The sequence below is a fragment of the Rousettus aegyptiacus genome, unplaced genomic scaffold (genome assembly GCF_014176215.1).
Source record: "Rousettus aegyptiacus isolate mRouAeg1 unplaced genomic scaffold, mRouAeg1.p scaffold_m13_p_4, whole genome shotgun sequence".
Taxonomy (NCBI): domain Eukaryota; kingdom Metazoa; phylum Chordata; class Mammalia; order Chiroptera; family Pteropodidae; genus Rousettus; species Rousettus aegyptiacus.
Genome location: NW_023416307.1, coordinates 112,711,815 through 112,737,690, shown reverse-complemented (window position 1 = coordinate 112,737,690; position 25,876 = coordinate 112,711,815). Strand labels below are relative to the sequence as shown.

At 38.9% G+C, this 25,876-nt stretch overlaps 2 protein-coding genes and 1 pseudogene across 26 annotated transcripts in view; all 3 read right to left on the bottom strand.

Annotated features, from left to right (window-relative positions):
* The window catches only part of ERC2 (ELKS/RAB6-interacting/CAST family member 2), an 895,762-nt gene extending 870,599 nt beyond the window's left edge, over positions 1–25,163 (bottom strand). For 22 of the 25 annotated variants that reach the window (XR_004950467.1, XR_004950465.1, XR_004950466.1 and 19 more), the window contains exon 1: positions 24,967–25,087. The gene's annotated coding sequence lies outside the window, so the exon portion shown is untranslated. Of the gene's footprint in view, positions 1–23,765; positions 24,751–24,966 lie in introns of those variants that run through there. The other 3 variants (XR_004950478.1, XM_036219345.1, XR_004950462.1) reach the window with 2 other exon arrangements.
* On the bottom strand, positions 1,490–1,607 carry LOC118602706 (annotated as a pseudogene).
* LOC118601738 (translation initiation factor IF-2-like) lies at positions 25,014–25,631 on the bottom strand. The gene has a single exon (XM_036219671.1). It carries the CDS (start codon positions 25,629–25,631, stop codon positions 25,014–25,016), a length of 618 nt encoding a protein of 205 aa, XP_036075564.1.
* Positions 25,632–25,876: the final 245 nt, after the last annotated feature.

Here is a 25,876-nt window from a genome sequence, read left to right as displayed (position 1 = left end):
TATAAAAAAGGTAAATCTAACCATCGTAATTCAGTTTGCATAAATGAAAGATCATATTGAAATAATGTAACCATTACATGAATTTTTAATAAGATACAAAGATGTTCATGACATACTAACAGTAAGGGGGGCAGGGACAAGTACATCAAAATGTTAACAGTGGTGGGAGTCTAAGAGGTTTTCATTTTCTTCCTTTTGTTCATTTGCATTTTTTAAATTTTCTGTAATATAGAAAGATCTTTTCCATTGCCTTTTTCCCTATATTTTGTTTATTTCTGCTCTGATCTTTGCTATTTTCTTCCTTCCATTAACTATGGGCTTAATTTATTCTTCTTTCCCTGGTTCCTTGAGGTATAAAATTAGATTGAGATCTTTCTTTTTTCTTAATGAAAGTTGTTTATCGCTATGATCTTAAGAAAATTTTTTTTTCCTTCTATAATTCTAATGGTTAAATGAATTTGTTTTGTGCTTAGAATCTAGAAATCTAGGTCCTAGCTGGGCCACCAATTATAAAGTTGTCTTCCTATTTAAGAAGACAGAGAAGACTGGAAATCTAGCTGGCCAAGACTTTGGAAAAATGCAATAAACCAAGAAACAAAACGTGGAATTTCTCCCTTTGGAAATACACATACATACAATATGTTATATACAGATACAGTAACTTTTGTGAAACAGTGTTTCTTTATTTAAAGAGCAATACATGTTGGCAGTGGCCCACAATTTCCTTGGGTTCTCCTTTTCTAGATTTAGTATCAGGTTTATACTAGTGTCATAGAATGGATTGCGAAGCTTTCAATTTTTCCTATGTTCTGGAACAGTTGCCATAATATGACTACTCTATTCCTGAAATTTTTGGTAGAACTCACCCATAAAACTGAATGGGCTTAGTTGTTATCTTTCCATTTTTTTTACTTTGTTTACTGATCTTTTGAGGTTTGTTACCTATTTATGTCAATGACCACAAACAAATATGTTACTTCAGAAACAGTCTATTCCAGCCAGATTTTTCAGTCTTATGGATATTATTTTGTAGAACACACCTTAGAAATTTTTTAATTGCCTCTAGTTATATATCCATCTCATTAATAATGTTTTTATTTCTGTTTCCCTTAATCACACAGTATGACAAATGTTTGTCTATTTTTTTTTTTTTTTTTTTTACTGTTTGGAAGATACATCTTTCGGTTTTATTGCTATAATTTACTACATTCTGTCTTCCATTTCATCAGTGTCTCTATATCCTTGATAGCAATGTATACTTCGTGTTTTAGTTACTTTTGTCCTTTTGCATTAAATGTTCATTTATCTTCAATCATATTATCTGATTAATGCATGTAAGATTATACACATTGGCTTCATATTCCAGCATTGTACGTATAGAACTCTTGTCCTTTGTAAATGGCTATTTTCCTTTTGAAAATTTTTCCATCCCAAGGATTATTCAGAAAGATATATTTAAATGTCAAAGTAGATGCAATTTTTTTTTTAATGTCTGCAGCACCTAGTGTTCCTGAGTGGTCTCCCATCCAAGTACTAACCATGCCCGACCCTGCTAGCTTCCGAGATCAGACGAGATCGGGCACATTCAGGGTGGCATAGCCATAGACAGATGGAACTTTTTGACTAAAACTTTGTAGTTTTAATTTTATGGCATTGAGATCACAGAAAATTTCTAATCTTAAAAACTTGTCAAGACTTTCTAATTGGCCTAATAAATGATCAATTTTCTTAATTGTCAAAGCAACTAATAATTATAGAAATTTTTTAAAATACAGCTATGTATACAGAATAAAATGAAAACACTCTCAATCCTGTCACTCACAGACAACCTTTGTCGACAAGTTGGTGTTGTTTCCAATTCTTAAGAGTGTGTGTGTGTGTGTGTGTGTGTGTGTGTGTGCCCGCGCGCATGCGCATATAATGTGTGTGCGTATGTGTGTATTTAATATATAACTTAATATATTATATATATAATTTAAAACAAAATTAGTATTATATTCTATATAAAGTCCTGTACTGTCCTCTGTCCTCAATGGTTTTATTAACATCTCTCATTTTTCCACTTAACGTTAATGCCACAAAACATTTTTATACATGATTTTTAATGATCACCATGAGTCTATGAAGATGGCCACCAAAACTGCTCCCCTTCCTGCACACATTTGTCTCTCTATCAAGAAATGGAATCTATTTCCCTTCTGGTTAAATCTTGTCTGGTCTTGTAACTGCTTTGACCAACAAATACTGCAGAAGTGACATTGTTCTAGCTCTGGACCTTTCCTTAAAGAAGTATCTCATTTTCTGGTTTTGTTCTGTTAAAAGCCAGAGATGTAAGATCCAAGCTATTCTGCTAGAAACAGAAGCTACACAGAAAGACCTAGATGATGAGACACTACCATATGGAAAGAGAGGCCATGAGGAGAACCAAAGTATCCCAGCCTACAGCCAACACCGAGATATCAGACTGGTGAGACGAGCCAACTTGGATCTTCCAGTCCAGCTGCCCAATCAACCTAAAGAGTAGTGGAAAACAACTAATTATTATTTAAAGCCTCTTGACTTAGGATTTTTTTGGTAACTGTCACAATCTTTCATTGAATAGCTATCTAATCATGTATTGAACCAATCACCTATTGCGGGCCACTTAGGTTATTTCTTTTTTAAATGGGAATATCCCAATTGATATTCTGACTGATAAAGCTCTGTATACACCTCTTATTACTTCCCCAAGACAAAGTTCTAGAAGTAGAATTACAAGATGGAAATTTAAAGGCTCTTGATACCCACTATCAAAATTCCCCCCAGAAATGTTGAAATAATTTACACTCACATCCTTACCTTTGGCTATTTTTCCTCCACCATTTTACTCTTTACTCTCAATACATCCTAGAAGCCACTATCTTCTCTAATAAAAAAAAAAAAGAAAAAAATCCCTGAATTACCCAACTCAGGATCACAGCTCTGCATATTCGGTAAACACACCTTAATAAGTAATACCAATAATGTGCTACACCAGTTCTGCTTTAAGCCAGTGCTTAGTTTGGTAACTATTCAGATTAACAAGGCTAATAGGGTTTTGATTTTACACCAAGATGTCTCAGAGACCTAGCGACATTAATGTATATTGTAACTATTCCAAAATTGAGAATATAATGTAGCTTTCCCCAAATTTATTTGACAAAAGAACATTTTACCCTTCAGAATACCTGAAAACTTTTCACTGTATATTCAGATTTATTCATTAATAAATATCATTTAAGCATCAGTTTAATTCCCAATGTTGAATGCTGTGGATAAAGCAGTGATTAACACAGACACGGCTTCTGTCTATGGGAAGTTTACCCATGAGAATAGGCTTTCTTAGAATTTTTTTTTTTCAATCTCAGCTGTAACACGGTTTGAGGAGAAGATGGTTATAGGAACTACGCACTGCTTTAAAGACAAGGATATGAAACTGACCCAAAAGAATCAGAATTAAGCTCTAAGAGGGAAATAGAGAAGACAAAAATAATGACTGGTTGGAGTTTTGGCCCTACTAGGACAAGAAATAAATATAATTCTGTATTTATTTTTCTCAATAAAGAAGCCAGAATGTCAAAAGGAATACAAGTCAGTCATTGGCAGTCTGTGTGTCTAAGAAGTGAAGAAACAGGTTAACGTTGCTTACTTACTCCAAGATCCCATCAGACAAAAGGTATTATGTACAATTCTAAAGAATTTATCAAATCCAATAAGAACTTTGGAGAACACTAATATGGTAACAGAATAATTTCTTCACCACTATACATCTGCTTCTTAACAGTAAATTTTAATTAGCATCTAGACCCAACACTTTAGTCTCTTCCACCAAATTTACAAAGAGCAGGGATGGTTTCCTGGAATAATTCTATCCTTAAAGCCATAGCACATAGAGTGATGTCGATTTCACGGATGAGGTAAAGGCCCAGTTGACAAGGTAAGCCAAAGGCAAGTTCCCATGGCTGTCATGTCTTAAGTCTCATGATTCCTATGTATTCTACTGAGTCACACGCAACTCCCCTTCCCCCTGCCCCAGCTGTGTCTAAGTCTCCTGATATATTTTTAGGTACTTGTTTTGACACTCGGGCTTTTTTTGGTTGTCGTCTCCTAATTCTCGTCTATCCTGATTTTTTTTTTAGTTCTGTAAAATGAATCCCTCAGAAAGAGCAAAAAAATCAACTTTATTCAACAATCAATAATGCAAAGTCTTCTATTTCCCATTACTGACTTGAAGAAAACTATTTCTAAGCTTTTCCACTCACCTATAAATGCATTATAAGAAATAAGGTAGCAGATAAATCTTATTGTTTTAAATACTATTATGAAGCCAAGACAGCTCAATCATTAAGTGTTCTTGTAAAGTCTTAAAAACATCTGCTTTCTTATATATTTGTGATGTACAATCCTAAGAAGGATAAATTATTAATTAGATCAAACTATTCGCAGAAACAGAAAAATGTTGCTGAGTATGACACCAATGAAATTAATTGCATAACACCTTTCACTTTAAAAGCACTTCACGAACAAAATTTGAAGTCCAGGAGTTAAGTTCCATTTAAGGCTCAAATATAAAATAAAATCAAAGATGGTTTTATGAACTTATAAGAATAGTTTCTCTAATTGAATATGAATTCATAAATAAAATATACATTCATCCACTTACTCTCTTAAAAGGTTTAAGGACTCTTGAACTGTAAGCTCAGGGGGGAAAAAATGGTGGAGAGAGCCCTGATTCCTGTCTACCAGCATCTCAGACTATCACAGTCTGGAATGATCTATTTTAAGACAAAAGCATTTCCTGCTATCTGGTCTAAATTAGGTTAAGTTTATTTCCACAGATCTCAGCCTCAGCCCATCACCTGAGCCCTGCTGACAGGCCGTGTGAGCTGAGATCATCAGTATCTCCCACGATTTAACCTGAATTAAAATATCCTCTTTTTTCTTACTGGGTTCCTTAACTTTTTAAAAATTTTTGTGTCACAGACTGCAATTAATTCCTTTCTAGAGGAAGACATGGTGTTGAACAGCTCTCAAGCAAGAAGTGGCTGACCAGGAGCCAGATGCTGCCTACAGTTGTGTTGTACATGGCTCGCCCAGTGATCTTTAGAATTTTGATCTAGTTGCCAACATAAAGAAATACAGACATTTCACATTAAAACCCAAATCTGGCTTCTCCTGAAAAATCTGAAAACCTGACAATGTCAGGCTCACTCCCCTACAAGGCCATGACTGGTTCGAGCCAACCGGCAGCTGCCCCTTTGAGAGAGGGCACACGCCCTCCAGTATGTGACAGTCCCCTCCTCTCCTTATTACCTTACGCTCAGTATGATTCCTTCTTTCCATACTTATCCCTGCAGGTGTTTAAATTTTACTACTTCTACCCATATAAAAGATCTTAAATAAGAATTAATTCCCCTTCATTACCCACTTCAAGTCCATTACCAAATCCTATCAATTCTACCTCCAAAATCTCACTCAACCTGTTCCCATGTTTCTACTTCTACCATCACTACCCCATTGCACCAACATGACCTCATTAAGCTATCCCAAACCCACTTAAAGCATCTCCACTTTTCTAATCCTCCTCTACGCTATTTCTCACATATCAGCCAAACTATTTAAAGGTAACAATTCTGATCACAAAATATCTGGCTTACCGCTTAAAACCCTCAAAATCCTTCCCATGGCCCAAGACCCTACAAGATCTGGTCACTGCCAACAGCTCTAGCCTCCTCTCTTGTTGCTCTCTCCTTCACTGACTCTGCCTGAGTCCTCTTTCTGTGGCTCAAATGTATCCAGTCCCTTCCTGTTTCACAACCATCACACATGATGTTGTCTTTGCAGGGCTGATTGTATTAAGATGAGAGCATCGAACAACATGTCCTCTAGAAGGTCTATACCATCTAAATCAGCTCTCTCGGCTATGTTCTCTCAAAGTATAATACCTTTTTTCGTGGCATGAATGACATGATATTTTTCAACCAGAGAAGATGACTTTATCTGCTCCACCAGGGTTGTCTGAGTGGCTTGCTTTCTTGGGCAATATAAGGGTGACAGAGTAACCTGGGTCCTCTCGTGAAGGTGTATGAAACTCTTATGTAAGCCAATCAAGGTTTCCCCTCCTCGAATTCATGCTTTGCAAAATGGGAAGTCATTAAGGAGAGGAACTGACATGTACAAAGGATTCTTGAGCCTTTGGGGAATGAAGTCACTGACACCCCAGTCATGATGCCCAGGATTCAGTGAGATCTGTGGGAGGAGATGAATGTGGTTGCAAATAAAACTAAAGTTCCCAAAAATAAATAATTACTTCAAAATAAGAGGAAATCCAGGCTAGCGATCAGGATTCAAGACAAGTGACCCAGGAGCCATGGACAAGTTTGTATGGACAAGTTTGTATGGAGAAGTTTGGGGGTGAGGTGGGAAGCTCCTAGAGTTCTGCAATGCTTTATGGAACCTGTGCAATGGGGCACAACATTGTGCGTGGGACTGTAAATCATGAGGAAGTCCATGTGTCCTAGGCAGGGCACCCCACAAGCAGATACTGAGATAAAAATTTGGGTTCAGGTGGTTCATTTAGAAGTACTAAGGGGAGAATTTGGCACTAAGATAAGGACATAAACGAAGTTAATATACAGTGCATTTTTAAGATTACTGCTGTGCACAACTGGGCTCTGTCTCACTGAAGGTGCTCTGAGAGACTGTAAAACTTGCCTCATAGTTACACCTCCATTCACCATTGGCAGAAGCCTACTCTCCTGGCATCTCCAGCCTGTGCTACCTGGAGGCCAAGAGAAAGCCCTCATGTTCCAATACAGGCCTTGAGTACAGAGGAGATGGACATGGGGCATTGATGGCATATGCTGCACCACGTATGGCACACCCATGGCTGAGCCTGGCCACTGGGAGACTAGATTGACCTTCCCTTGCAGGATAAAGAGTGGTGACTATGAAGGGTACCTGCAGCATCTTTCAGTCTGAGGAAGACCAGCCTCAACACCGACACCTTGTGGTAGAAAGATGCAATCAGACAGCAGACTGGTTGGACAGAACCTAACCTTGGGCTTGGGTGTGGGATTTATATCCCTATACCCCTCATTTGGGAGCAGTGTAATCTCAAGGTAGGGAGTCAGGGCAGGAGACAGGGAGGGGTGGAAAGAGGTAGGGGGAGTCATACTGAAAAGACTTAGAACTCTCAGCTAAGGAGGAAGGTGGGTTCCAGCATTTTCAATTTAATTTGGATGAATGAAACTCGGAAAAAGGTTTTTGAACATTAATCTATAAATGACTCAAAAGTACTTCCACACTTAATAATTCCATATTAATTTGTGTGATTACTTGCTGGAGTCTCTCTTCCCTCCTACTTTAACCCCCTACATTGCAGCCCAGGGTTTGACATTCATTCTAACATTTCTGGGGCTCAAGCAAGACTACAAATGGAGGCCCAAATCCCACATGTCTATACATTTTAAAGTTATAAATCAAGCTAATAAACTGGTAAATACAATCTATCCTCCTACCTTGACAAATATAAAGACGGAGATGGTAATATTTGAATTTTGAACTCAGAATTCTTGGACTTCAGAATTCTGGCTAAAACATGATAGCAAGAAGCAGGCCTGCCCCAACCAGCATCTTTCTCTCCCCATTTCTGGCTCAATCATACCCAAAAGGCCTCGCACATGTGAATTCAGCAACCTGCACACTAGGCTACTTCATCTATACCGGAGGTCATCAAAATTTTTCTATTAAAGATCAGAGAGTAAATATTTTAGGCTTTGTGGGCCGTTCGATCTTCGCCACAACTACTCAGCTCTGCAATTTCAGCACAAAAGCAGCCACAGACAAATTATAACCAAGTAAGTGTGGCTGTGTTATAATAAAACTTTATTTTAAAAAAACAAGTGTTAGCTAGTTCAGCCCACAGGGAGTAGTTTGCCTGCATCGAGTCTATACTTTCACAAACAGATATACCTCAGCAATTCTAGGCTTAAAGGTGTGCACACTGGTGGCATGGTTTGTCCTCTGGAGAACAGGCTTGATAAAGAAACCCAAGCAGAACCTAGAAGACAACTCAGAGTCATTTAGACAGGGAGGTTCCAGGCCTATTGGTACTCAGAGTGGACCCTGGTGTGCTGGGCACAGGTTCCAGGTGGGCAGCTCCACTTGGCCCTGTAGACTTCTTTCCCATGGGGAAGGTACAGCCAAATGAGGCCCTCTAGAGTTAGTCCTCTAGTGTCTGAGGCCCTGGGCAGGGGCTTTTCCTGCCTAAATCTAAGGGTACACAGGAAGGATACAAGAGTTTCTGAATATTTGAAAAAACATTTAATATTATAACACTTTCATCATATCATTGAAATCGCTTCCATGGCAGTTAATGCAACAATTTTGTAATTGTAACCAGAGAGGTGAGACATGATGTTTTAAAAGAAAGAGGGGACCTCGGAATCAGATCTGGTTGGAGTCATATCTCTAATTTCTTGACGAATAGTCTTAAGCAAATTATTCACTTCTCCAATACTTTTTTCTCATGGATGATAGCAATATTTTTCATAGCAATTTGAGAAAGATTTAAAAAGATGATAGAAGAAAAGTAATTAGCACAATGCCAAGCATGCAGCTAATTCTCAATAAAGCTAACTTTGGTAAGTCCATGCTCTTAGAACAGGGCACAATGATTTTGAACCTCAAAGTTGTCAGAATTCTCTCAGTCCACTAAGCTTACTTTGTCAGACATTCCTGAGTCAAACTCAGCCTTCTATTCAAAAGTATTCAAGATATCAACTGGAAAGAAAAATGGACATTTTCCCATCATCTACAGGTTAAAATATAATGCATCTATCAGTACTGAAAGTTCCAATAACAAGTCATTTCTTATTTAAATGCTACAATGATATGAATCGGGGAAAAAAAAGTCCAGCTTGACACAGTTTGATCTTCAAAAACGCTTTCTCATCATTCTCCAAGAAGCTCTCTACAACTCAAACACACTCATCCATGCATCACTACTCTCTCCTTTAGTTCCCCCAAACTCATTTTATAATTACTGTTTTTCATGTGCAGATTTAGCATGATTACATGTTCAGCTGCCTTGGCTATATTTTACGGTAAGGTGCTTGAGTGAAGAGGCTGACTATATTCCATACTGAAAGGTAAGGATTCTGTATACAAAAGTATTAGTTAATTGAGCTTTCCATTAGCTAGCTATCTCTGTTGTTTTAATTTCAAACTCCAACAATTTATTCTAAAAGATTAAATTTAATTAAATTTAAAATCTAAAACACTTAAAAATGTTTGTTAAAGCCTACTATCCAGTATACGAGTTAAATATATATATATATATATCAAAACCCCAAATAATAAACAGTAATATGCTAAATCAAATTATAAAAAATTATGGTTAATATAAAATGCTGATTTTAACATTATTCATTGTCTCATAAAGTTTCATAAATATAATAAATGAAGCTTGTTGCACTGAAGAACTAAATAAGGTTTTTAGATACATTTTTTAAGCATCTGTGCATTTCCTTTAATCTGAGAATGTAAAATGTCAATTGGCAAAGCTTTAGTTATAGTGTACTTATTTTAAAAATTTCAGGAATTATTGGGTCATATACTAAAAAAAAAATCCTCAATCTGTCAACCAACAGATGTTTCAGAGGATATGATAGAAAGGTAGGAGAATAACAACTCTATTCCTTTGTCTCTGAAAATCCAATCACACAAAATTTTTCTACATTTAAAATCAACATGTAAGAATTATGTCTAAATAGCCTTTTACTAGTAAAGAATATATGCATACACAAGGGAAAATTCTAGCAAAGATTACAAGCTATCCCAAAAGAAAAAAAAAGACCACAATCAACAGCAAGGGATAGAAAATGGCTTAAATGTGAAAATTTCAGAGGCAAGCATTCATCTATGTACTCTGGAAAGAAGAGAAAGAATATATGTTATATCCTAACTCTGGGATCTATCAAAAATATGACTGATCATTCTGGAGGAATCACATAAGCCTTTAGCAAGGGCCAAGTTCAGGATGCTGAGCAATACTCAGAAACCCCTCTATAAACTGAAACTAGAGTGAATGAGAGTTAATAACTTAATTAAGTAACTAAGTTAAATCTCTTAGTGTAAGGATAAGGGTAAGCTTATCCAACATAAAAATAGACTAAAAGAGAAATTATGGGGCATGGTTCAAATCTATTCAGCAAATACTTCTAAAAAACAAATCAGTAATACGGTTTCTGATGTTCCATAGACCCAGTTCCTCCATTTCAAAAGGGAGCTATAGCCCCCTTATTCAGGTTTACATGAGCAACTCTAGTTACTATGCAAGGCTGCCAGGTGCGTGGATATTGGAAATAGATGAGAACCTCTTTGGGAGGAGAGGGCGTGGCCTCACATAGAGAGAGTATATGAAAAAAAGACATAGTAGGACCAGAGAGAAACAAAATCCAGTTTTTTTAACCTGGGCAAAAACTGAGGAAGATGGGGCAGATCTATAGTCGTGTATATTAAAGAATTTACAAAAACCATGAGAATTTAATGTTGTTTTTATTTCAATAATCTGAAAACAAATAATGTTAGGATATTCTTGATCATCACAGCTATGCCCATTGAGTTTGAGCAATAAACTTTACCATAAAGAATCACCATGGGTCAGTGAGAAAGGAAAAAAGGTAAACTTGGGAATCTAAATAACGTGTTCTCACTAGTTGAAAGGTAAGAGATATCAAGTTCTTCAGCGTGAATCAAAATTTCACAGAAGTTCAATATTGTGAATATGGTGGGAGAATTGAGTCATCACCCAGCACACAGCGGGGTAGACCAGTTGACTGCCAAAGAACCCTCCCAGAATAGTCAGCATCATATTCCAGTTATAAGTAGCAATTTAGCTAATGTGGTTAAATTAATGTTGTTAATTTGAATTAGTAATATGAAGAGTACTTAACCCCTAAATTGATTTAGGTTTTATAAAGGTATCAGAGCTAATAAAAAAAAAAAAAAAAAAAAAAAAAACCACCTCACCAGCTTTATGTTTACACAATTAAAAGTACCATTACAATAACAATCATTTAAGTCAATCCTGGAGTTCCACAAGAAATTATTTTCTTTAAAAGAGATCTCATCCAACTTTGAGAAAGATATGAAACATATATTGGGTTTGGGTCCTGAATCTCACATATATTATGTTTAACTTTAGCAAGTTAACAAACCTCTCTGAACCTGGTAAGTACCTTGGTAAGTAATAATGGCCTCAGGAATAACAATGGCTACTTCACAAAAATAAGGTGAGCTGTGATTAAATCAAAGAAAGATGTGTTTAGCACAGTGCCTGAGGCTTAGTAAATCAATACAACAACCCTCATCATCATCAGTATTAACTACAGATACCTTGTGTTATTTTCTTAAAGGATGATGGTCCTGTTATTAGTTCTTCATTCTCTATTAATTTCACAGAACTATGAAAGGCATTCAATTCTGAGCTCTAATGTTCCCCTTGATCTCTTGGATCAGTTCATGAAAGACAGTACAATTGATGAATTATTAGAAATAATAATACTAGCTATATGGTTAATTTTACCGGGATCCCAGGAAAACAACTAAAGCCTTAGGCACAATATGTTTCTTCCTTAAGAGAAAAGAATAACAATATTAAACAAGTTGCAATGGGTCTAAAAAGATTCACTGTTTTAAAAAGTTTGCTAAGCCATTTGGACATGAGTAAAATTTTAACCAGTGCAGTATATTGCATCATTTGTTCAAAATACTCACTGTCACTCTCTAGTGGATTCATTCCCTACAGTCTGGTCTCCCTCTCATAGAAGAAGAATCCTTCTGCCCCACTGAAATCAGGCTAGACCATGTGACTTGTTTCATCAAACACGCTGTGAGTTGAAGTGACAAATGCTATATCCAAACAGACGTTATATGAACCATCTTATGAGTAAACTTGTGTTTTTCTTCTCTACCATGAGAATGGCCCAACCAAGAAAGGGACTCCTTCAGCTTGAGTCTCAGAATAAAGACAGTGTGGAGCAGAACCATACACAAACCATGAGAGAAAAAAGCCACTGAGATTTGGAGATTATCTCAGCATAACCTAGCAATATCTAACTAATACACACAGATGCAATACTAAAATGAAATATTTAACACAAGTGAAAACATATGGTGCCATTTTCCTACTGATTTATCTCATGTCTTTCCTTTTCCACAATACCAGTCTAGGTAATGCCATCCTTTCAGGACAAAATATCTCATGTTAGGTCTCTAGATAAATGCAAATCACTTATAAATGATGTCTTTTCAGACACAGAAACATATAACCAACCATTTTAACTGCCTCCAAATGTGTATTTTCTTTATCATTCCTGGGCCCTGATTTCTTTCCTAAAAAAATAGCTGTTCCTGATATTTGGACATCAAGATGAAAGCAAAATCAGAAAGACTCAAAGGAGAATAAATCCTATAGATATAATACAGCTATGCAAACAGGTCAAATAAATGACAGGCAGTATCAGTAGGTACAGGCTGGAACTCATGACTCTAATGGTCAGCCCAGGAGTGAGTTCCTGTCCTGGAGCACAACCTCATAAAGAGCTCAGCTGTGCCTGGCCCAAGCATGCCACACCATAGCATGTCAAGAGAAAGGGGACCCATACACCTTATAATGGCTCTGTGAACTCCAGAATGCACCAAGTGATGCCACTCTCTTCCCTTGAACTTTCTGCAAGACAGATAATTCAACCCTGATAGGTCCTTGAAGGAAGTAACCACATCTCATTCATCTTTGTAGCTCATTACTTAAATTACACTTGTAATTAAAGGCAGCTCGGTGTAGTACAGTTAAAGGTGTGGGCTTTGAGTTAAGAGTCTAAGATTCAAACTCCAGCTTCTCCACTTCCTTGGGGAAGGACCTTGTGAGCAGATGCTATTAAGTACCCTACTAATGTCCCACTAACTTGAACATTTTAGAGTACCCAAAGGATTTTGCACTGCCAATATCGGCATCTCTGCTACAGACTTCTTTTGAACCTTGGAAAACTATTCTGCTCTTGCAGGAGGCAGATGGAAGTGCCAGGGAATCAACTACCTCAACAACAACTGGCAGAGATTTTTATGTACCAATGTTCACAGAAGCATTGTTCACAATAGCCAAAAGGTTGAAACAAACCATTGTCCATTGTTCACAATAGCCAAAAGGTAGAACAAACTATTGTCCAAACAAAAATGTCCATCGACAGATGAATGGATAAACAAAATATAGTATATAAATACAATAGAATATTATTTATCCTTAAAAAGGAATGAAATTCTGATTCATGCTACATTATGGGTGATCCTTGAAAATACTATGCTAAGTATTTAAGTGAATTAAGCCAGGCACAAAAAGATAGATATTGTGTAATTCCACTTATATGAGATCCCTAGAATAGTCAAATTTATAGAGACAGAAAGTAGAATAGTGGTTGCCAAGGGCTTGGGGCAGAAGGGATTGGGGAGTCATTGTTTAATAAGTATAGTTTCAGTTTAGGATGACGCAAAAATTCTGGAGAGGAATGGTGGTGATGGTTGCATGACATTGTGAATATATTTAATAACACAGAACTGTACACTTAAAAAAATGGTTACAACAGTAAATGTCATATATTTTACCATAATAAAAAATAAAAATAAATTTTAAAAAAAAAGAAAAGAAAAAAAATACAGGAGCTGCTTCCTCACACTCAATGTGAGAACATCCTGAGGTAGGTGTTTTACCCAGTTTCCAGAGTTTCCTTGTGAGATTAAACTCCATTTGTGACTATAGTAACTTACTGAATAATGTTCCATCTATCGGCTGTCTTCTGTTTCATATTCTTGTTCACCTATTGGTGTTCCCTGTATGTCTCAAATAATTACTTGCACAAGAACACTTGTTTCAGGATCTATTTCGGGGAGAAGCTAAGATACATAGCCAAGTTTCTTCTCTAAACATTAATTTCCTCATCATGGGAAATAATACTTGGATTATGGGTCATTGTGAAGATTAAATGAGATATATCTTGATGGGCTGAACACAGTGCCTGACACATAGTAGGTACATAATATGAGTTTCTTGAACTTTTGGTCCAAGTTATCTGCCTTTTTAATAAAAGCTAAACTATGTCTCTCAGTTTCAGTAAAAGATTTGAAATCTAAAAGCTATTCTTTCCAATCCTCTACCTGATTAATATATGCTATAATTAAAATTCACCATTTAACTACACAGGACATCAAAAGGAACTAGAATTCTGCATTCAACTCAATTCTTTCCCTAGAAGTGGGCTAAGTCCACAAAGGAATTTAGACAAGCCCCTAGATATCAACCAGATCTTCCAAGGCAGACAGATCTCTACCACAGCCTTCTAACCTGAGGAATTAGAGAGCTGTGGGGTTAATTATACACAAACCTTAATTTTTATCCTTCTTTCCCTTTGGCCCTGAATGTGTCACCTTAGCATCACTAAGGCTTATGATGAGGACCAAGAAGCATTTAGTCTTTTCCTGTTTCACAGTGCACCAAGTGAAACCATGGAATCATAAAAATTTATTCAGGTATATCTTTTGCTAAATACCACTTTATTTGCTTTAGTTTCTCTTTGCCAAAGTACACATAGAATTTTGTTAGCATGATGATCATCTATGCCAATTAGAAAACCAAGGGATTAGGTTACTGACTCTGGCGGACTCTCCTAAAAAGGCTGGTGAGAAATCCAATTTCTAATCCCTATTTTTGTAGAAAAGACCTTCTAAATATGTGTTTTTAAAAAGCTGAACAAGCAAAAGTTGAGTAGACTTACCTGTTAAAAAGAGAAGCTCTGTTCCAAAAAAAAAAACAAATGAATGATAAAATCCTTAATTACATCTTGCCCTTTATCATAATCCCCAAAGTTTTTTCCTAACATTTCATACATCGATAGCCTTTAACTTTGTTCTTATCTCTCACAACTATATATAGTTATACAACTTAAGTCCAGAGCATCTGACAGAGGGTAAACACCATCCATCCATATTAGGCATGTCTAATGATTTCCATTGTTCCCTCAGTTACTTTAAGTTCATAAGGCTCATACATCTCCTAATACTACTGCCTGCAGTTTTCCATTTTCCACTTCCTTTTTAGAAAATGATCACAAGATTCAAAAAATATTCAAATGATTGCACATACTCTGATATACAAATATGGTGACACTGACGAAATAAAACTACGTGTTAGCAGGAAAAGCCATGATATAGTAGTTCAAAATCAGGTTCACACACTGATGTACAGAGGTCAAGATTAACATATAAAAGGTAGGGTAACAATGTTACTACCTAATGTCCAAAAAATGGTGTAAGTCATATAAAAGTAAAGTCATAGGCAGCTAGTATGCATTGGAAATTGAAGATAGTTCCAGCACATAACTCCTAATCTTGTACACTTCAGGAAATAATTAAAACATTTCCATTTATGAACTTTCTCACACCACTTTCAGAAGCTGTACTTCAAGTACTTCCAACTGTATTAGTCTGACAAAGTTAGTTTAATTACACCATTAACTAAAAACAACCTGTAAAGATTTTACAAGATCTATATTCTCTGTACTCTGCTCAAAATCACTGAAAAGAACTTGGTCCCAGATAACATTCAGAGATTCTCAAAACCAACAAGCAGTATGGAATCCCATTATAGATTTTTCATCAGGAGCATTTTCACCTGAAAATGGTCTATTAACGTTATTAAAGCTCATATTAAAGGCCATATCCATAATCTCTATATTGTTTTCCAGGTCATCCTGCCACTCCCTCACCAGTTACAAACCCCATACTCCTGCGAACACCAAAAGAAGGTAATTATTGCCATGAAAGTGGAATAAAATGAATATAAAGAGAATTCATCATCTCTGGTTGTGTCAGTCAATTACCGAACCCCTTGATGGTTAAGCCTAAACCTCATCTCCTTAGTGGATCACAAGGTCTTCATGCCTGTCACTCCTGTTTCTCCTGCCATCCCCCAACGCCAGATGAACTAATTTCCAGCTCCACAGGTCTATTTTCACCTCCCCAAACCCCAAATCTCCTATTCACTTGCTCATCTTAGGACCGGACTATTTCCCCTGTTATTTGTACCATCAAAATCAAGCCCACTCCAGCTAACTCCATTTAGTTTTCCACCTCACCTTAGGTGCTATTTCCTTCAAGAAGCCTTCCTTCATCCTTCATCCATGAATCTCCTAAGTATTCCATGATAGCCTGGGTGGTCCCCCATCAAAGCTCCCATTACAACAGCCTGTTTATTTGGCTACAATCCTGAGCCTCCCAAAGTCGCTTGCTCTGTTTAAAGTTGCATCCTCTGTGCCCAGCAGAGGGCTGGCATATACATGTACAGTAAATCTATAATGTAATGGCTTAACTCTTTGTCAATAAAATCCAAAGCACACCAGCCATTCTTATTTATATTCCTATAAAATAGCTAATAAAATGACAGTTACTTACTCTTTGGCATGAAAAATCTGTTGTAAAAAAAAAAAAAGTATCATCTGGAAAAGGGCTGGATGATTTTGAAACATCAAGAAACAGAAATCCCCAAACAAGGAGAAAGCTAGTGGAAAAGCTAGAAATGGAACTTAGGTCTCTTGACTCACAGGTCAGTGCTCACGTCTCTACATCCAAAAGAATCTGCTCTGAAGCTATTCTAAGCAACTATTCATGTTGCTGAATTCAAGGTGGCCCCTGTCAGTATATTCGAAGCCTGTGTATGAAAAGACAGTTCTTTCTCAGACTTAACAAAAAAGGTAGAGAATTTCCCTTGTGTGCCCTGGCTAACTGCTCCATGCTCAAGCCTGAAAAACAGCAGCCACTGAAACCCTGTTGCCTTTGTATCCACCCAGTATCAAACAGTACCTATTTCCAGCACTCTAAGAATGCCAAGCTCTCATCCCATTCACTACTCAACCTCCTACTTCTCCCCATGGAGACGTTTCAGGAACAAGGTGGCTAATGAGCCAAAATGGGAAGCAAAAAAGGGGTAACAGGGACTTTATCTGACAGAAAGAAAAAATACACATCACCAGAAGAAAACACATCAAAAGCCCTCCCTTGAGAGTCAAACGTGAAAGAGTCAACAACACTGCTCCACTAGGATCCTGACCTTTAAACTACAATCTTGCTCCTCCAGGTAATGACAGTTAGCTTGGAGCTGGCTGGCAGGAAGGTAGCATGGCTAATCTGACTTAAAAAAAAAGCCATCTTAGTAGGAATTTTGTGCCCACCAATGTCACCAAGAAAAAAAAACAGGGATTATGGTATCAACCCACGCTCACATCTTGTGGCTCAACTACCTTCAGAACAAAGTTCTCCACCCCCAGAGCAACTTCCTACCCTGACCACACCCACCTTGTCTTAGAGAAATTCACTACCTAAGAACTAGTAACTACAGTGCACAACTAGGTTTAATTTGTCATATAAAACTCTGGCTTTCTTGCTATAGTTAGCCATACTGTTTTAGTGGAAAGTCTCTCATGGTTTGCATAAGAATCTAAGAATATTCCTAAAGAACAGTCACTCACATTATTCAATTCCTATTCAAGCTCTTGTCTTCTTGCCTTGAATTAACAGTTTACTCTTAATACATTTATGGGGAATGAACTTTGCTGCCTGAAATTCATTCATACTCTGAAATCACAGAATGACAACTACCTTTAGGGGTAGAAAGCTTTAAGACAAGAAAAAGGAGGAACACTATCAGACACCCACACACAGACGTGCACACATACCACACACATTCAACAGAATTAAGTGAGCAAAATGTAAAATCTGAAGAACAAACCATGACAAAGTAAAGTTTCTAGTATACAACATCTATGAATGTTGCCACTGGCCTTCTACCTACAAGTGTATCCCAGAGATGCTCTCTGACCTGACTCATACTCCTCATCCACTGGAGCCATGATCTCACTACTGACTTCCATGAAAAAGTAATCACTTCTGTCCTTAAAGTGCTGGCTGCCTCTCTCCCACTGCCTGCCTCTCCCTCCCTCTCTCTCTCTCTCTTAATTTTGTTAAGTGCCCACTAGCTGCCAGCACCTAGAGATTTCTTAAAACTTCAAAGCAACAAATGTGGAAGATAGAAACAGAGAAGGAATGCCCAAAAAGTTAAAAGCAGAGGCACAGTCCTGGGAAACAGGGCCACATGCTAAGGAATCCAGCTAATATAGAATTTGAACTGGCCCAAGAGAAGGGTTAACCAATGATATCAGCAATTAAGTCAGTGAGGTAGTAGCTGTGAGTAGCGAATCACAAGCAGGACTCAGCCCAAGCTGTTAAAGAGACAGCCTGGCTCTTCTTGGTGCTTTGTCGGTACTTCTAACATATGCTTGGAAAGAGAAAGAGTGGCTATGGTCCACTCTATACCCCAGTGCCTATCTCATAGTAGATGCTCAATAAATATTTCAAAAATTCATATTCCTAGATCAATGAATAAGTATTCAATCAATAGTAACTATTATGATGGTAGCTGATAATCATTATTCTTCCCCAAGCTACTGAGGTTCTATCACCTAAAAGGGCAACAGGACATTAAAAGCAAAGGCTTTTTTTTTTTTTTTAAGAAAAGCAAGAAGCACTATACAATATATCTTCAGACTTTTTTAAACATCAAATGTTTCTTTCTCAGTCACATTATATGTTCAATGTCAGCTGACTTAAAGTGTTGCTCATTTAGTGACTCAGTGAAAAAAGCAGATAGAGGCTCCATCTCAACACATGCTTCCATGACCATCACAGCAGGAAAAGAGAACACTGGATGGTCTCGCTCTAAAAATTAATTCTCACCTGTAAAAGAGGTTCTAGCATAGAAGTGATGTAAGTCACTTCCAACATATGCCTAGAAAGAGAAAAAGTGGGAACATTAACAGAGTCTCTACCACAAATGATACTAAGACACAACAAGCTGTGGCATAACAAAGGAATTTGTTGAAAAGGATGCTCAAATAAAACATCTGGACAGCTCTAAGGTTCACATAATCCTGGACCTGGGAGGTTGTGTAGGGGTCATTTTAGAGCAATGGCCTCAACAAAAAGACAGCTCAGACAATATAAACCTGGACCCTGAATTTTCAGAGTAACTCTACTTTTTTCTATAAATATATTAAGGGTCCAGATAAGTGTTTATTTAGGAAACAAAAAAGTATCTACAGCTGAAAAACATTTGAAAACCACTAATGTAAATCAAATCCTTAATTTTACAGGTTGAAAAAGTAGAAGAGGGGAGAGGGAAGCCCCAGAAGTTAAAATGACCACACCCCACCCCCAAGGAAGCTCCAAAATGTTTAACAGATATAGAAAAAAGTCCACTGACAGAATTTGCTGTACCATTGCACCACCCTCTGGCCTTATCCTTCATCTCTGCTACCTTGAACTGGCACAATGGAGTCAGACCCAGACCAAAATCATATCATAGAGGGTCAACAAGGGTTCAACAAATGGTATGGATGATAAGCAGAAGTCCCCATCCTATAGCACTAAATAATGATTCACATCCCATTAGCAATTCTCTACATTACTCATTCTCTATTTTCTGGCAAACGTGAAGCCATTAGTAGAAGTTAATACTAACCTTCAGGAGACTTTCGTTTTGTTCTCAGATTACAGGTTAACAGCCAACTATGATTTGTGCTCACTCAATTCCATTCTCTTGTGTTCCCAGCTTTGCTTGGTGCCCAGCTTTTTCTCCACCTTCATTCGCACTAAAGCACTGAGTGTCACATACTTAAGTCTCAATGGTCTCCCCACCTCCAGTCTCTATCATTTTCAAAACATCTTATACTTATTAGTCCATGAAATAAAACTCAGACTTTTCAAACTAGAATCCAGTTTTCATCTTAATCATACCCCAATCTACTTTTCCAACATTATCTCTCCTGTGGTATTTATCCTGCCCAGCCAAAGGCAAGATGATGGGCCTGAAAGTCAAAATGACATAGTAATGAATCCTAGATCTTATGAAAGTTCCTTAATCTGAGTTTTGATGTTCTCATCTGTAAAACAGGTATGATGGCATCTACTTTGAGAGGCTCTTGAGAAGGTATTGTGTGGTGAGGATTATGTTTGACTGCAAGTAATGAATAGTGGCTTACAAGTAAGGAGATTGTTTGTTTTATACAATAAGTACAGGGGAAGACAGTCTAGGCTGGTACTATGGCTCAACAGTGTCATCAAGACCAAGATCCTTCCAAGGTCCAGCTTTGCCATTTTTAATGCATAGTTTCATTTTTGTTGTTATAGTTGGTTGTTGCCGCTCCAGGCGTTGCACTTCTGTTCCCAGCAGCAAGAAGCAGAAAGGGGCCAAAAGCTGTAGAGGTATACCAGGCAAGTCTGTCCTCCTCACTAAGTTTTCAGGAGAGGCCCCCACCCAACAACATCTACTTCCATTACTATAAGACCTGAGTCTCATGGCCGCTCTAGGCTATAACGGAATCTAGGAAAGTGAGATGGACATATTCCTATCTAAACAAAATTTGGGTTCTTTTGTTAGAAAGGAGAGAATAAATATTGAATAGGCAATCAGCAATGTCTATCTCAATATTAAATTAGTATTTTATGTAAAGTGCTAAGCATGCTAACCTAGCACATAGTTAATTGCTCAATAAAAATTAAATAATAATTGCTGCCTTTATAATAATTATTGTTGTTATTATTCACCTTTCTTACCCTCTGGGAAAATGGAATAACTCATTATATCCAAATATGTTCCTTACATTTCTACTATATCTACTGCTCTATCTGTATCTCCAACACTATTCCTCTTCAAGGTCCTTATTTCACCCAAAAAGTCTTTCCTGACAGCTACTCCTACTAATAAGTTCTATGGTGGCAGGACTCACATCAGACAAAAACTCCTATGTTCATTACTCCATTGAGCATAGTCCCTTGGAACACAGTAGGTTCTAATAAATGGTGTCTTGATAATTTAAGTAATTTATGTACATACTCATACCTGCTTTTACAGTTATTCCTCTATAATCAAACATGGTATGTTCCTGAAATGCAAAATTTAAATACTAAGTTCATATATAATAAAGCTAGGGGGTAGAGTGAAGAGATAAAGACTGCATTCCCCAAGAATGAGAAGAAAAAGTACAAAATTCTCCAATGATATACTTTTTACACACTGTAGGAGTTCAGATTATAGTTCATCAAATTACTCCCTCCCTTCTACTTTTACGCATGGATGCTGAGGTTCGCTATGTGACTTTTTATGTCCAAAAAGGTTGTTAGTATAAATGACCTTTGCTTGTCTCTTGAATCCAATGATTTGCTATGAGAAGAGCTTCACCCCAAGTAGCTGCTACCCCTTCAGCCTGGGCCCCAGAACATATGTGGAGCAGGCAGGAACCCAGCCTATAGCAAAGCCCCCAAGGAGTCCAACCTATATCAGCCAAATCTCATTCAACTCGAAGACTCATGAATGTGAGAATAAATATCTGCTACTGTTAAGTCGAGTTTTGTTACGCAGTGAAAGTTGACTAATAAATCCTTTACCATTTGAAATATTTTAGTATTTCTTACATATTCATTCATTTTGTTCCTTTTCTTCATATAAGAAAGAACAGGCTGAAGAATCTCTACGTTTGGTACACCTAATGATTTCTACCTTAGGGTTAACTGTTTTAAATTAATGAGACCTACATTATCATTTAATATCGGTGCTTTTCCACTTTTCATTTGTACTACTATCTTTCTAAAATAAGGAAATCACAATAAAGTATCAAAGAATAATATAAATATTGCTGAAATGAAACTGTTGACTGGCAAGTAGGTCTCCCATAAATTCTTAGCTGATAAAAAGTGTTAAAGGAAGCCATAGTAAAACAAAAGAAAAATGTAGATTGTACAAAGTTGACCTCACCAAAGTTAAAGACTATCTGTTGAGGTGAATTTGTAAATTCCAACACCATTTATCTAAACACATTTTTCAGGATACCTGTTTTGGCAAATCATGACCACTGAGTTTGAGTTTCACCAGTGGGAAAACGTTGATAAGTATTAAGTCTTGCAACATTTCCAACATAATAAGACAAGAGGGCCTAACTATTTTAATAGAGTAATTTAAATTTAAAAAAAAAAGTCAATTGAATGATGTTAAGAGCATGTATTCAACCAAGACCTACTAAAAATGCCAACTGGAAATTTAGGGTATCAAGAAAAATGGAAGACCAGGTGCTGTAGATGTAAAAAATAAATAAAATAAAAAATAAGGGACCATAAGCTGACAAGGTCCTTGCAATGTGTGAGGTTAACCAAGGGTTGCCTCATCTTAAATAATAAAAAAAAAAAAAGGAAGAATGTAGATTTTGTTTTGTTTTACCTTCTTTTAAGTCATCATCATTAAGTTTGATGCCAAATTTCCATTGGGCCACAGATGACCTACCAGAAATATATAATACATAAATTTACCAAATTTGCCTATTGCTGAAAGCAACAGCCTTCAAAAGGGCAAGGCAAAAGGACAGTTCATGGCAGTGCACTCTTAACAGAAGAGGCCCTATGTATGCCGGGAGAGTCCAGACTTGAACACATGCAGAACAGGCCACACAACCAAAATCTGAATTCAAGGCCATGGCCAAGGTCAAAGGCTCTAGGTCAGAGAAACCTGGGCTCAAGTTTTCACTCTCGCACTAAGCTGTGTGGCAAGGTGTTAAATTCCTTTGGTTTCTTCTATCTATAATTTGGGAATAATAATAGTACCTACCTCATAGAGTCTCTACAAGGTTTCAAAAGATAATGCATGTACTCAGCAAAGTGTTAGCACATACAATAATAATAACGAAACAGTAATAGTAATAACACCACCCTGACAAACCTGGCTCCCATATGAAGACTACTCTAATCAGGGTACTCTGGCTCATAAGCTGTTCATGAAATCCTGAATTCACAGCTTTGTATTCATATCCAGGTCCAGCTTCTATGAGGTGACAGCTCTCTGGACCAGCCAGTAATTTTTCTACTGAATTCAGTAAGAAGGGTGTTGAAAAATAAGCTTTTCACTAATAGAAAATTTAAAAGGATCTCGTCCTTCTGCCCACAATCCATCCACCTGTGAAAGTCTTGCTGGTGAAAGCCATACTTCCATCACCATCCACACACCGCCCCTTCAAACTCTGCAAGGCTTTTATCAAAGCACAGAAGCAGACCAACAAGATGGCTCACCTTAGAAGCAAACTCACCTCCAAAGGAAATTCCTCTACCCTCCAGAAAGGATCTGACTTGACCCCACTGTCACCTTCAAACTGACATCCAAACTGGAAATAAAGAAGTAAACCTTCACTCCCAGAAGTTGAGTTACACTGTCAAAACTAAAAGAACCCCTTCTATTTGTGGTAATCCGAATAAAGCATGCTTGTCTGCTTCAAAAATATCATATAAATCTACCCAACAAAGCCAAGAGCAAAATAGTGTATACTGTGAAACAATGTGACTACAAGGACAAGAGTGACCATATGAGACAAAGTGCCACACCCTTTTCCAGATAGCACAACTGTAAATGATGTCTCTTACAAAGGAGCCCGCATTCTAGAGAAATAGATGGAAAATTCTAACCCACAACACCCTTCCTCCACCCCCATTTCATTCTTTACCCAGATCCATTTCATTTTCATTTTTAAATCAATGGCCATGGGCAGTCCCAACTACTACGACTAATAAAGGGGCGGGGGGCAAACACAAGCCAAACGTACTTGCTTCTAAAACCATTTTTGAAGAGTTTTCTTCCCGCCTGTCTGCCTCTCACAGCTACAGCTTCATACCTGGTGGAAACCAATGGTTAAGCAAAACCACTGATTTTAAAAAGCCAACCAGGAAACTAACCATGACAAGTGGGAGCTGCCCTCCTCTCCTGAGCATTGATTGGCTCCTAGTGTTCCACCGGTCCCTGTTCTGCCCACATAAATGGCAGGTGTGGCTGTCAATCACACAGGGAACTGACAATTCACCGCTCTGGGAGTAAATTGCCTTTCATCTAGCAAAAGCAGGTAGCCGCCTAAAATCGATCTGCTAATAACAGCGCGGACCCTCCCTCTCTGAGAAAGAGGAGCCCCCGAAGTATGAAATAAGACAGGGCCAATTGGAGAGTTTACGAGCGCTGTTATATTATCCCGCACCAAAGCAGACCTTAATCTTCACTGTCCTAAGATGATCTTTCAAAGGATCGGACAGTAATTTTAAATAAATAAATAAAAGAAAGAAAGAAAAAAAATAGGTAAGCCCTCTAAGTACCCTTCTTCTTGTATAATTCGGAGATGGAGAGAAGAGAAGGAATGTCGTTCAGTTTAATTTCACATCGTATTCGTTTTCATACACCACCGCCTTCTACCCTTCCCCATTAAATCCAGCTTCATTTTCCCTGACATGGATTTTTTTTTTTTTAACACGCTCCCTTCTGAGTCCATCGAGGCAGACTGGAACCCCACCCCCTGGGCTGGGGCTCCACCTTTCTCCACTTTGTTCTGCTTGAGGTTCCTCGAGACCCTTGCCCTCGTGAACACCCCACCCCTGGAGGCAAGTGGGGAAAAGCCAGGAGAAAGAGGGGGAGCTGGGGAGAAGAAAGGCGATGGCAGTGAGGGTGGCTGCCGGCGAGGGATTGCGGGAGGTGGCCCGGGCCGCCGGGACGAGCGAACGGCGCCCGCGCGCAGAAGGAAGCCGTGCACTTGTTCCAATCCGGGGGTTTCGACATTAAGGCAAATCCGCCTTTAGGCCGCCCCATGTTTCCCCCCGCCCCGAAAAGCCTCGGTATAGGCGGATGGTCCACCCCTCGACTCCCCCCGATAACGCATTGCAGCTCCCCACGAGTGAGGGGCACCCGGCACGAGAGGTGCCGGGCACGGACGCCAGGACGGAGCCGGGCACCCAGCGGCCCCGGCCCCGGCGTCGACATCTCACCTTTCCGATGCTCGCCCCGGGGCCGTCCCACATGGATTTTTACAACCTCACGTCGCCTTGGCCCCGGGCGGCCGGGAGGAGCCGGAGCCGGCGCCGGAGCGCGAGCGAGCAGGAGCGGGAGGAGGAGGAGCAGGAGGAGCCGGCGGGCGGGAGGGTGGGAAGAGGGGAGGGCAGCGCTCTGAGGGCCGGAGCGGCGCGCGGAGCCGGGCGGGGCTGACGGCCGAGGGGGCGGCACCCGCCGCAGTCCCGAGACGCGCGCTCGCGCGGCTGCTAGAGCGGCGCTCCGCCGGGTCCCCCGCCCGGCCGCTCGGCGCGCTCGCTCGCCGCGGCCTTGACTCACATTCCCAGCATTCCCGAGGAGTCGCTCGGGGGATCTGGGCTGGGACGCGGGCGTCTCGGCCGGGGGCAGCAGAGAGCGTCCCGCCCCGGCTTGGTGCGGACGACGCTGGGCTTCGCAGTGCCTGCTCCCTGGAAGCTGCCGTCTCGAAGCGCTTCGTCTGCATCTTCTGTGCCCGACTCCCCTTCCCGTGCACCCCCCTCAAAAAGCCGCCAGGCACTCCCGGACTAGTCAGGTGGCTTCGGTGACAAGGGTGGGGATTGCACTTAGTGGAGGGGATGTAACTATCTTTAAATGTAAGCTTTAGAGTTGGGGTCGAGGTTCCCATACCCAGGCACCCTCCCATTAGCTTAATCTTTAGGAGGCTGAGAGCATTTCATAAGATTTTCACTTTCTTGTTCCCCCAAGTAAAGGAAAGAATGGAAGATGAAGGAATGGAGCAAGAAATAAATATATCATCATAATCGTTGCCATTATGCATCGAGTGCCTCCTCTGTACCCTGCAGTGTGCTTGTATCGTCCCATTTAAGGTAGAAAGATGGTGTCTGAGTTCACACACACACACACACACAC

Bases quoted from the DNA above. Each gene is read 5' to 3' on its own strand.
- LOC118601738 (XM_036219671.1), bottom strand. From the start codon at position 25,631: ATGGGAACCTCGACCCCAACTCTAAAGCTTACATTTAAAGATAGTTAC.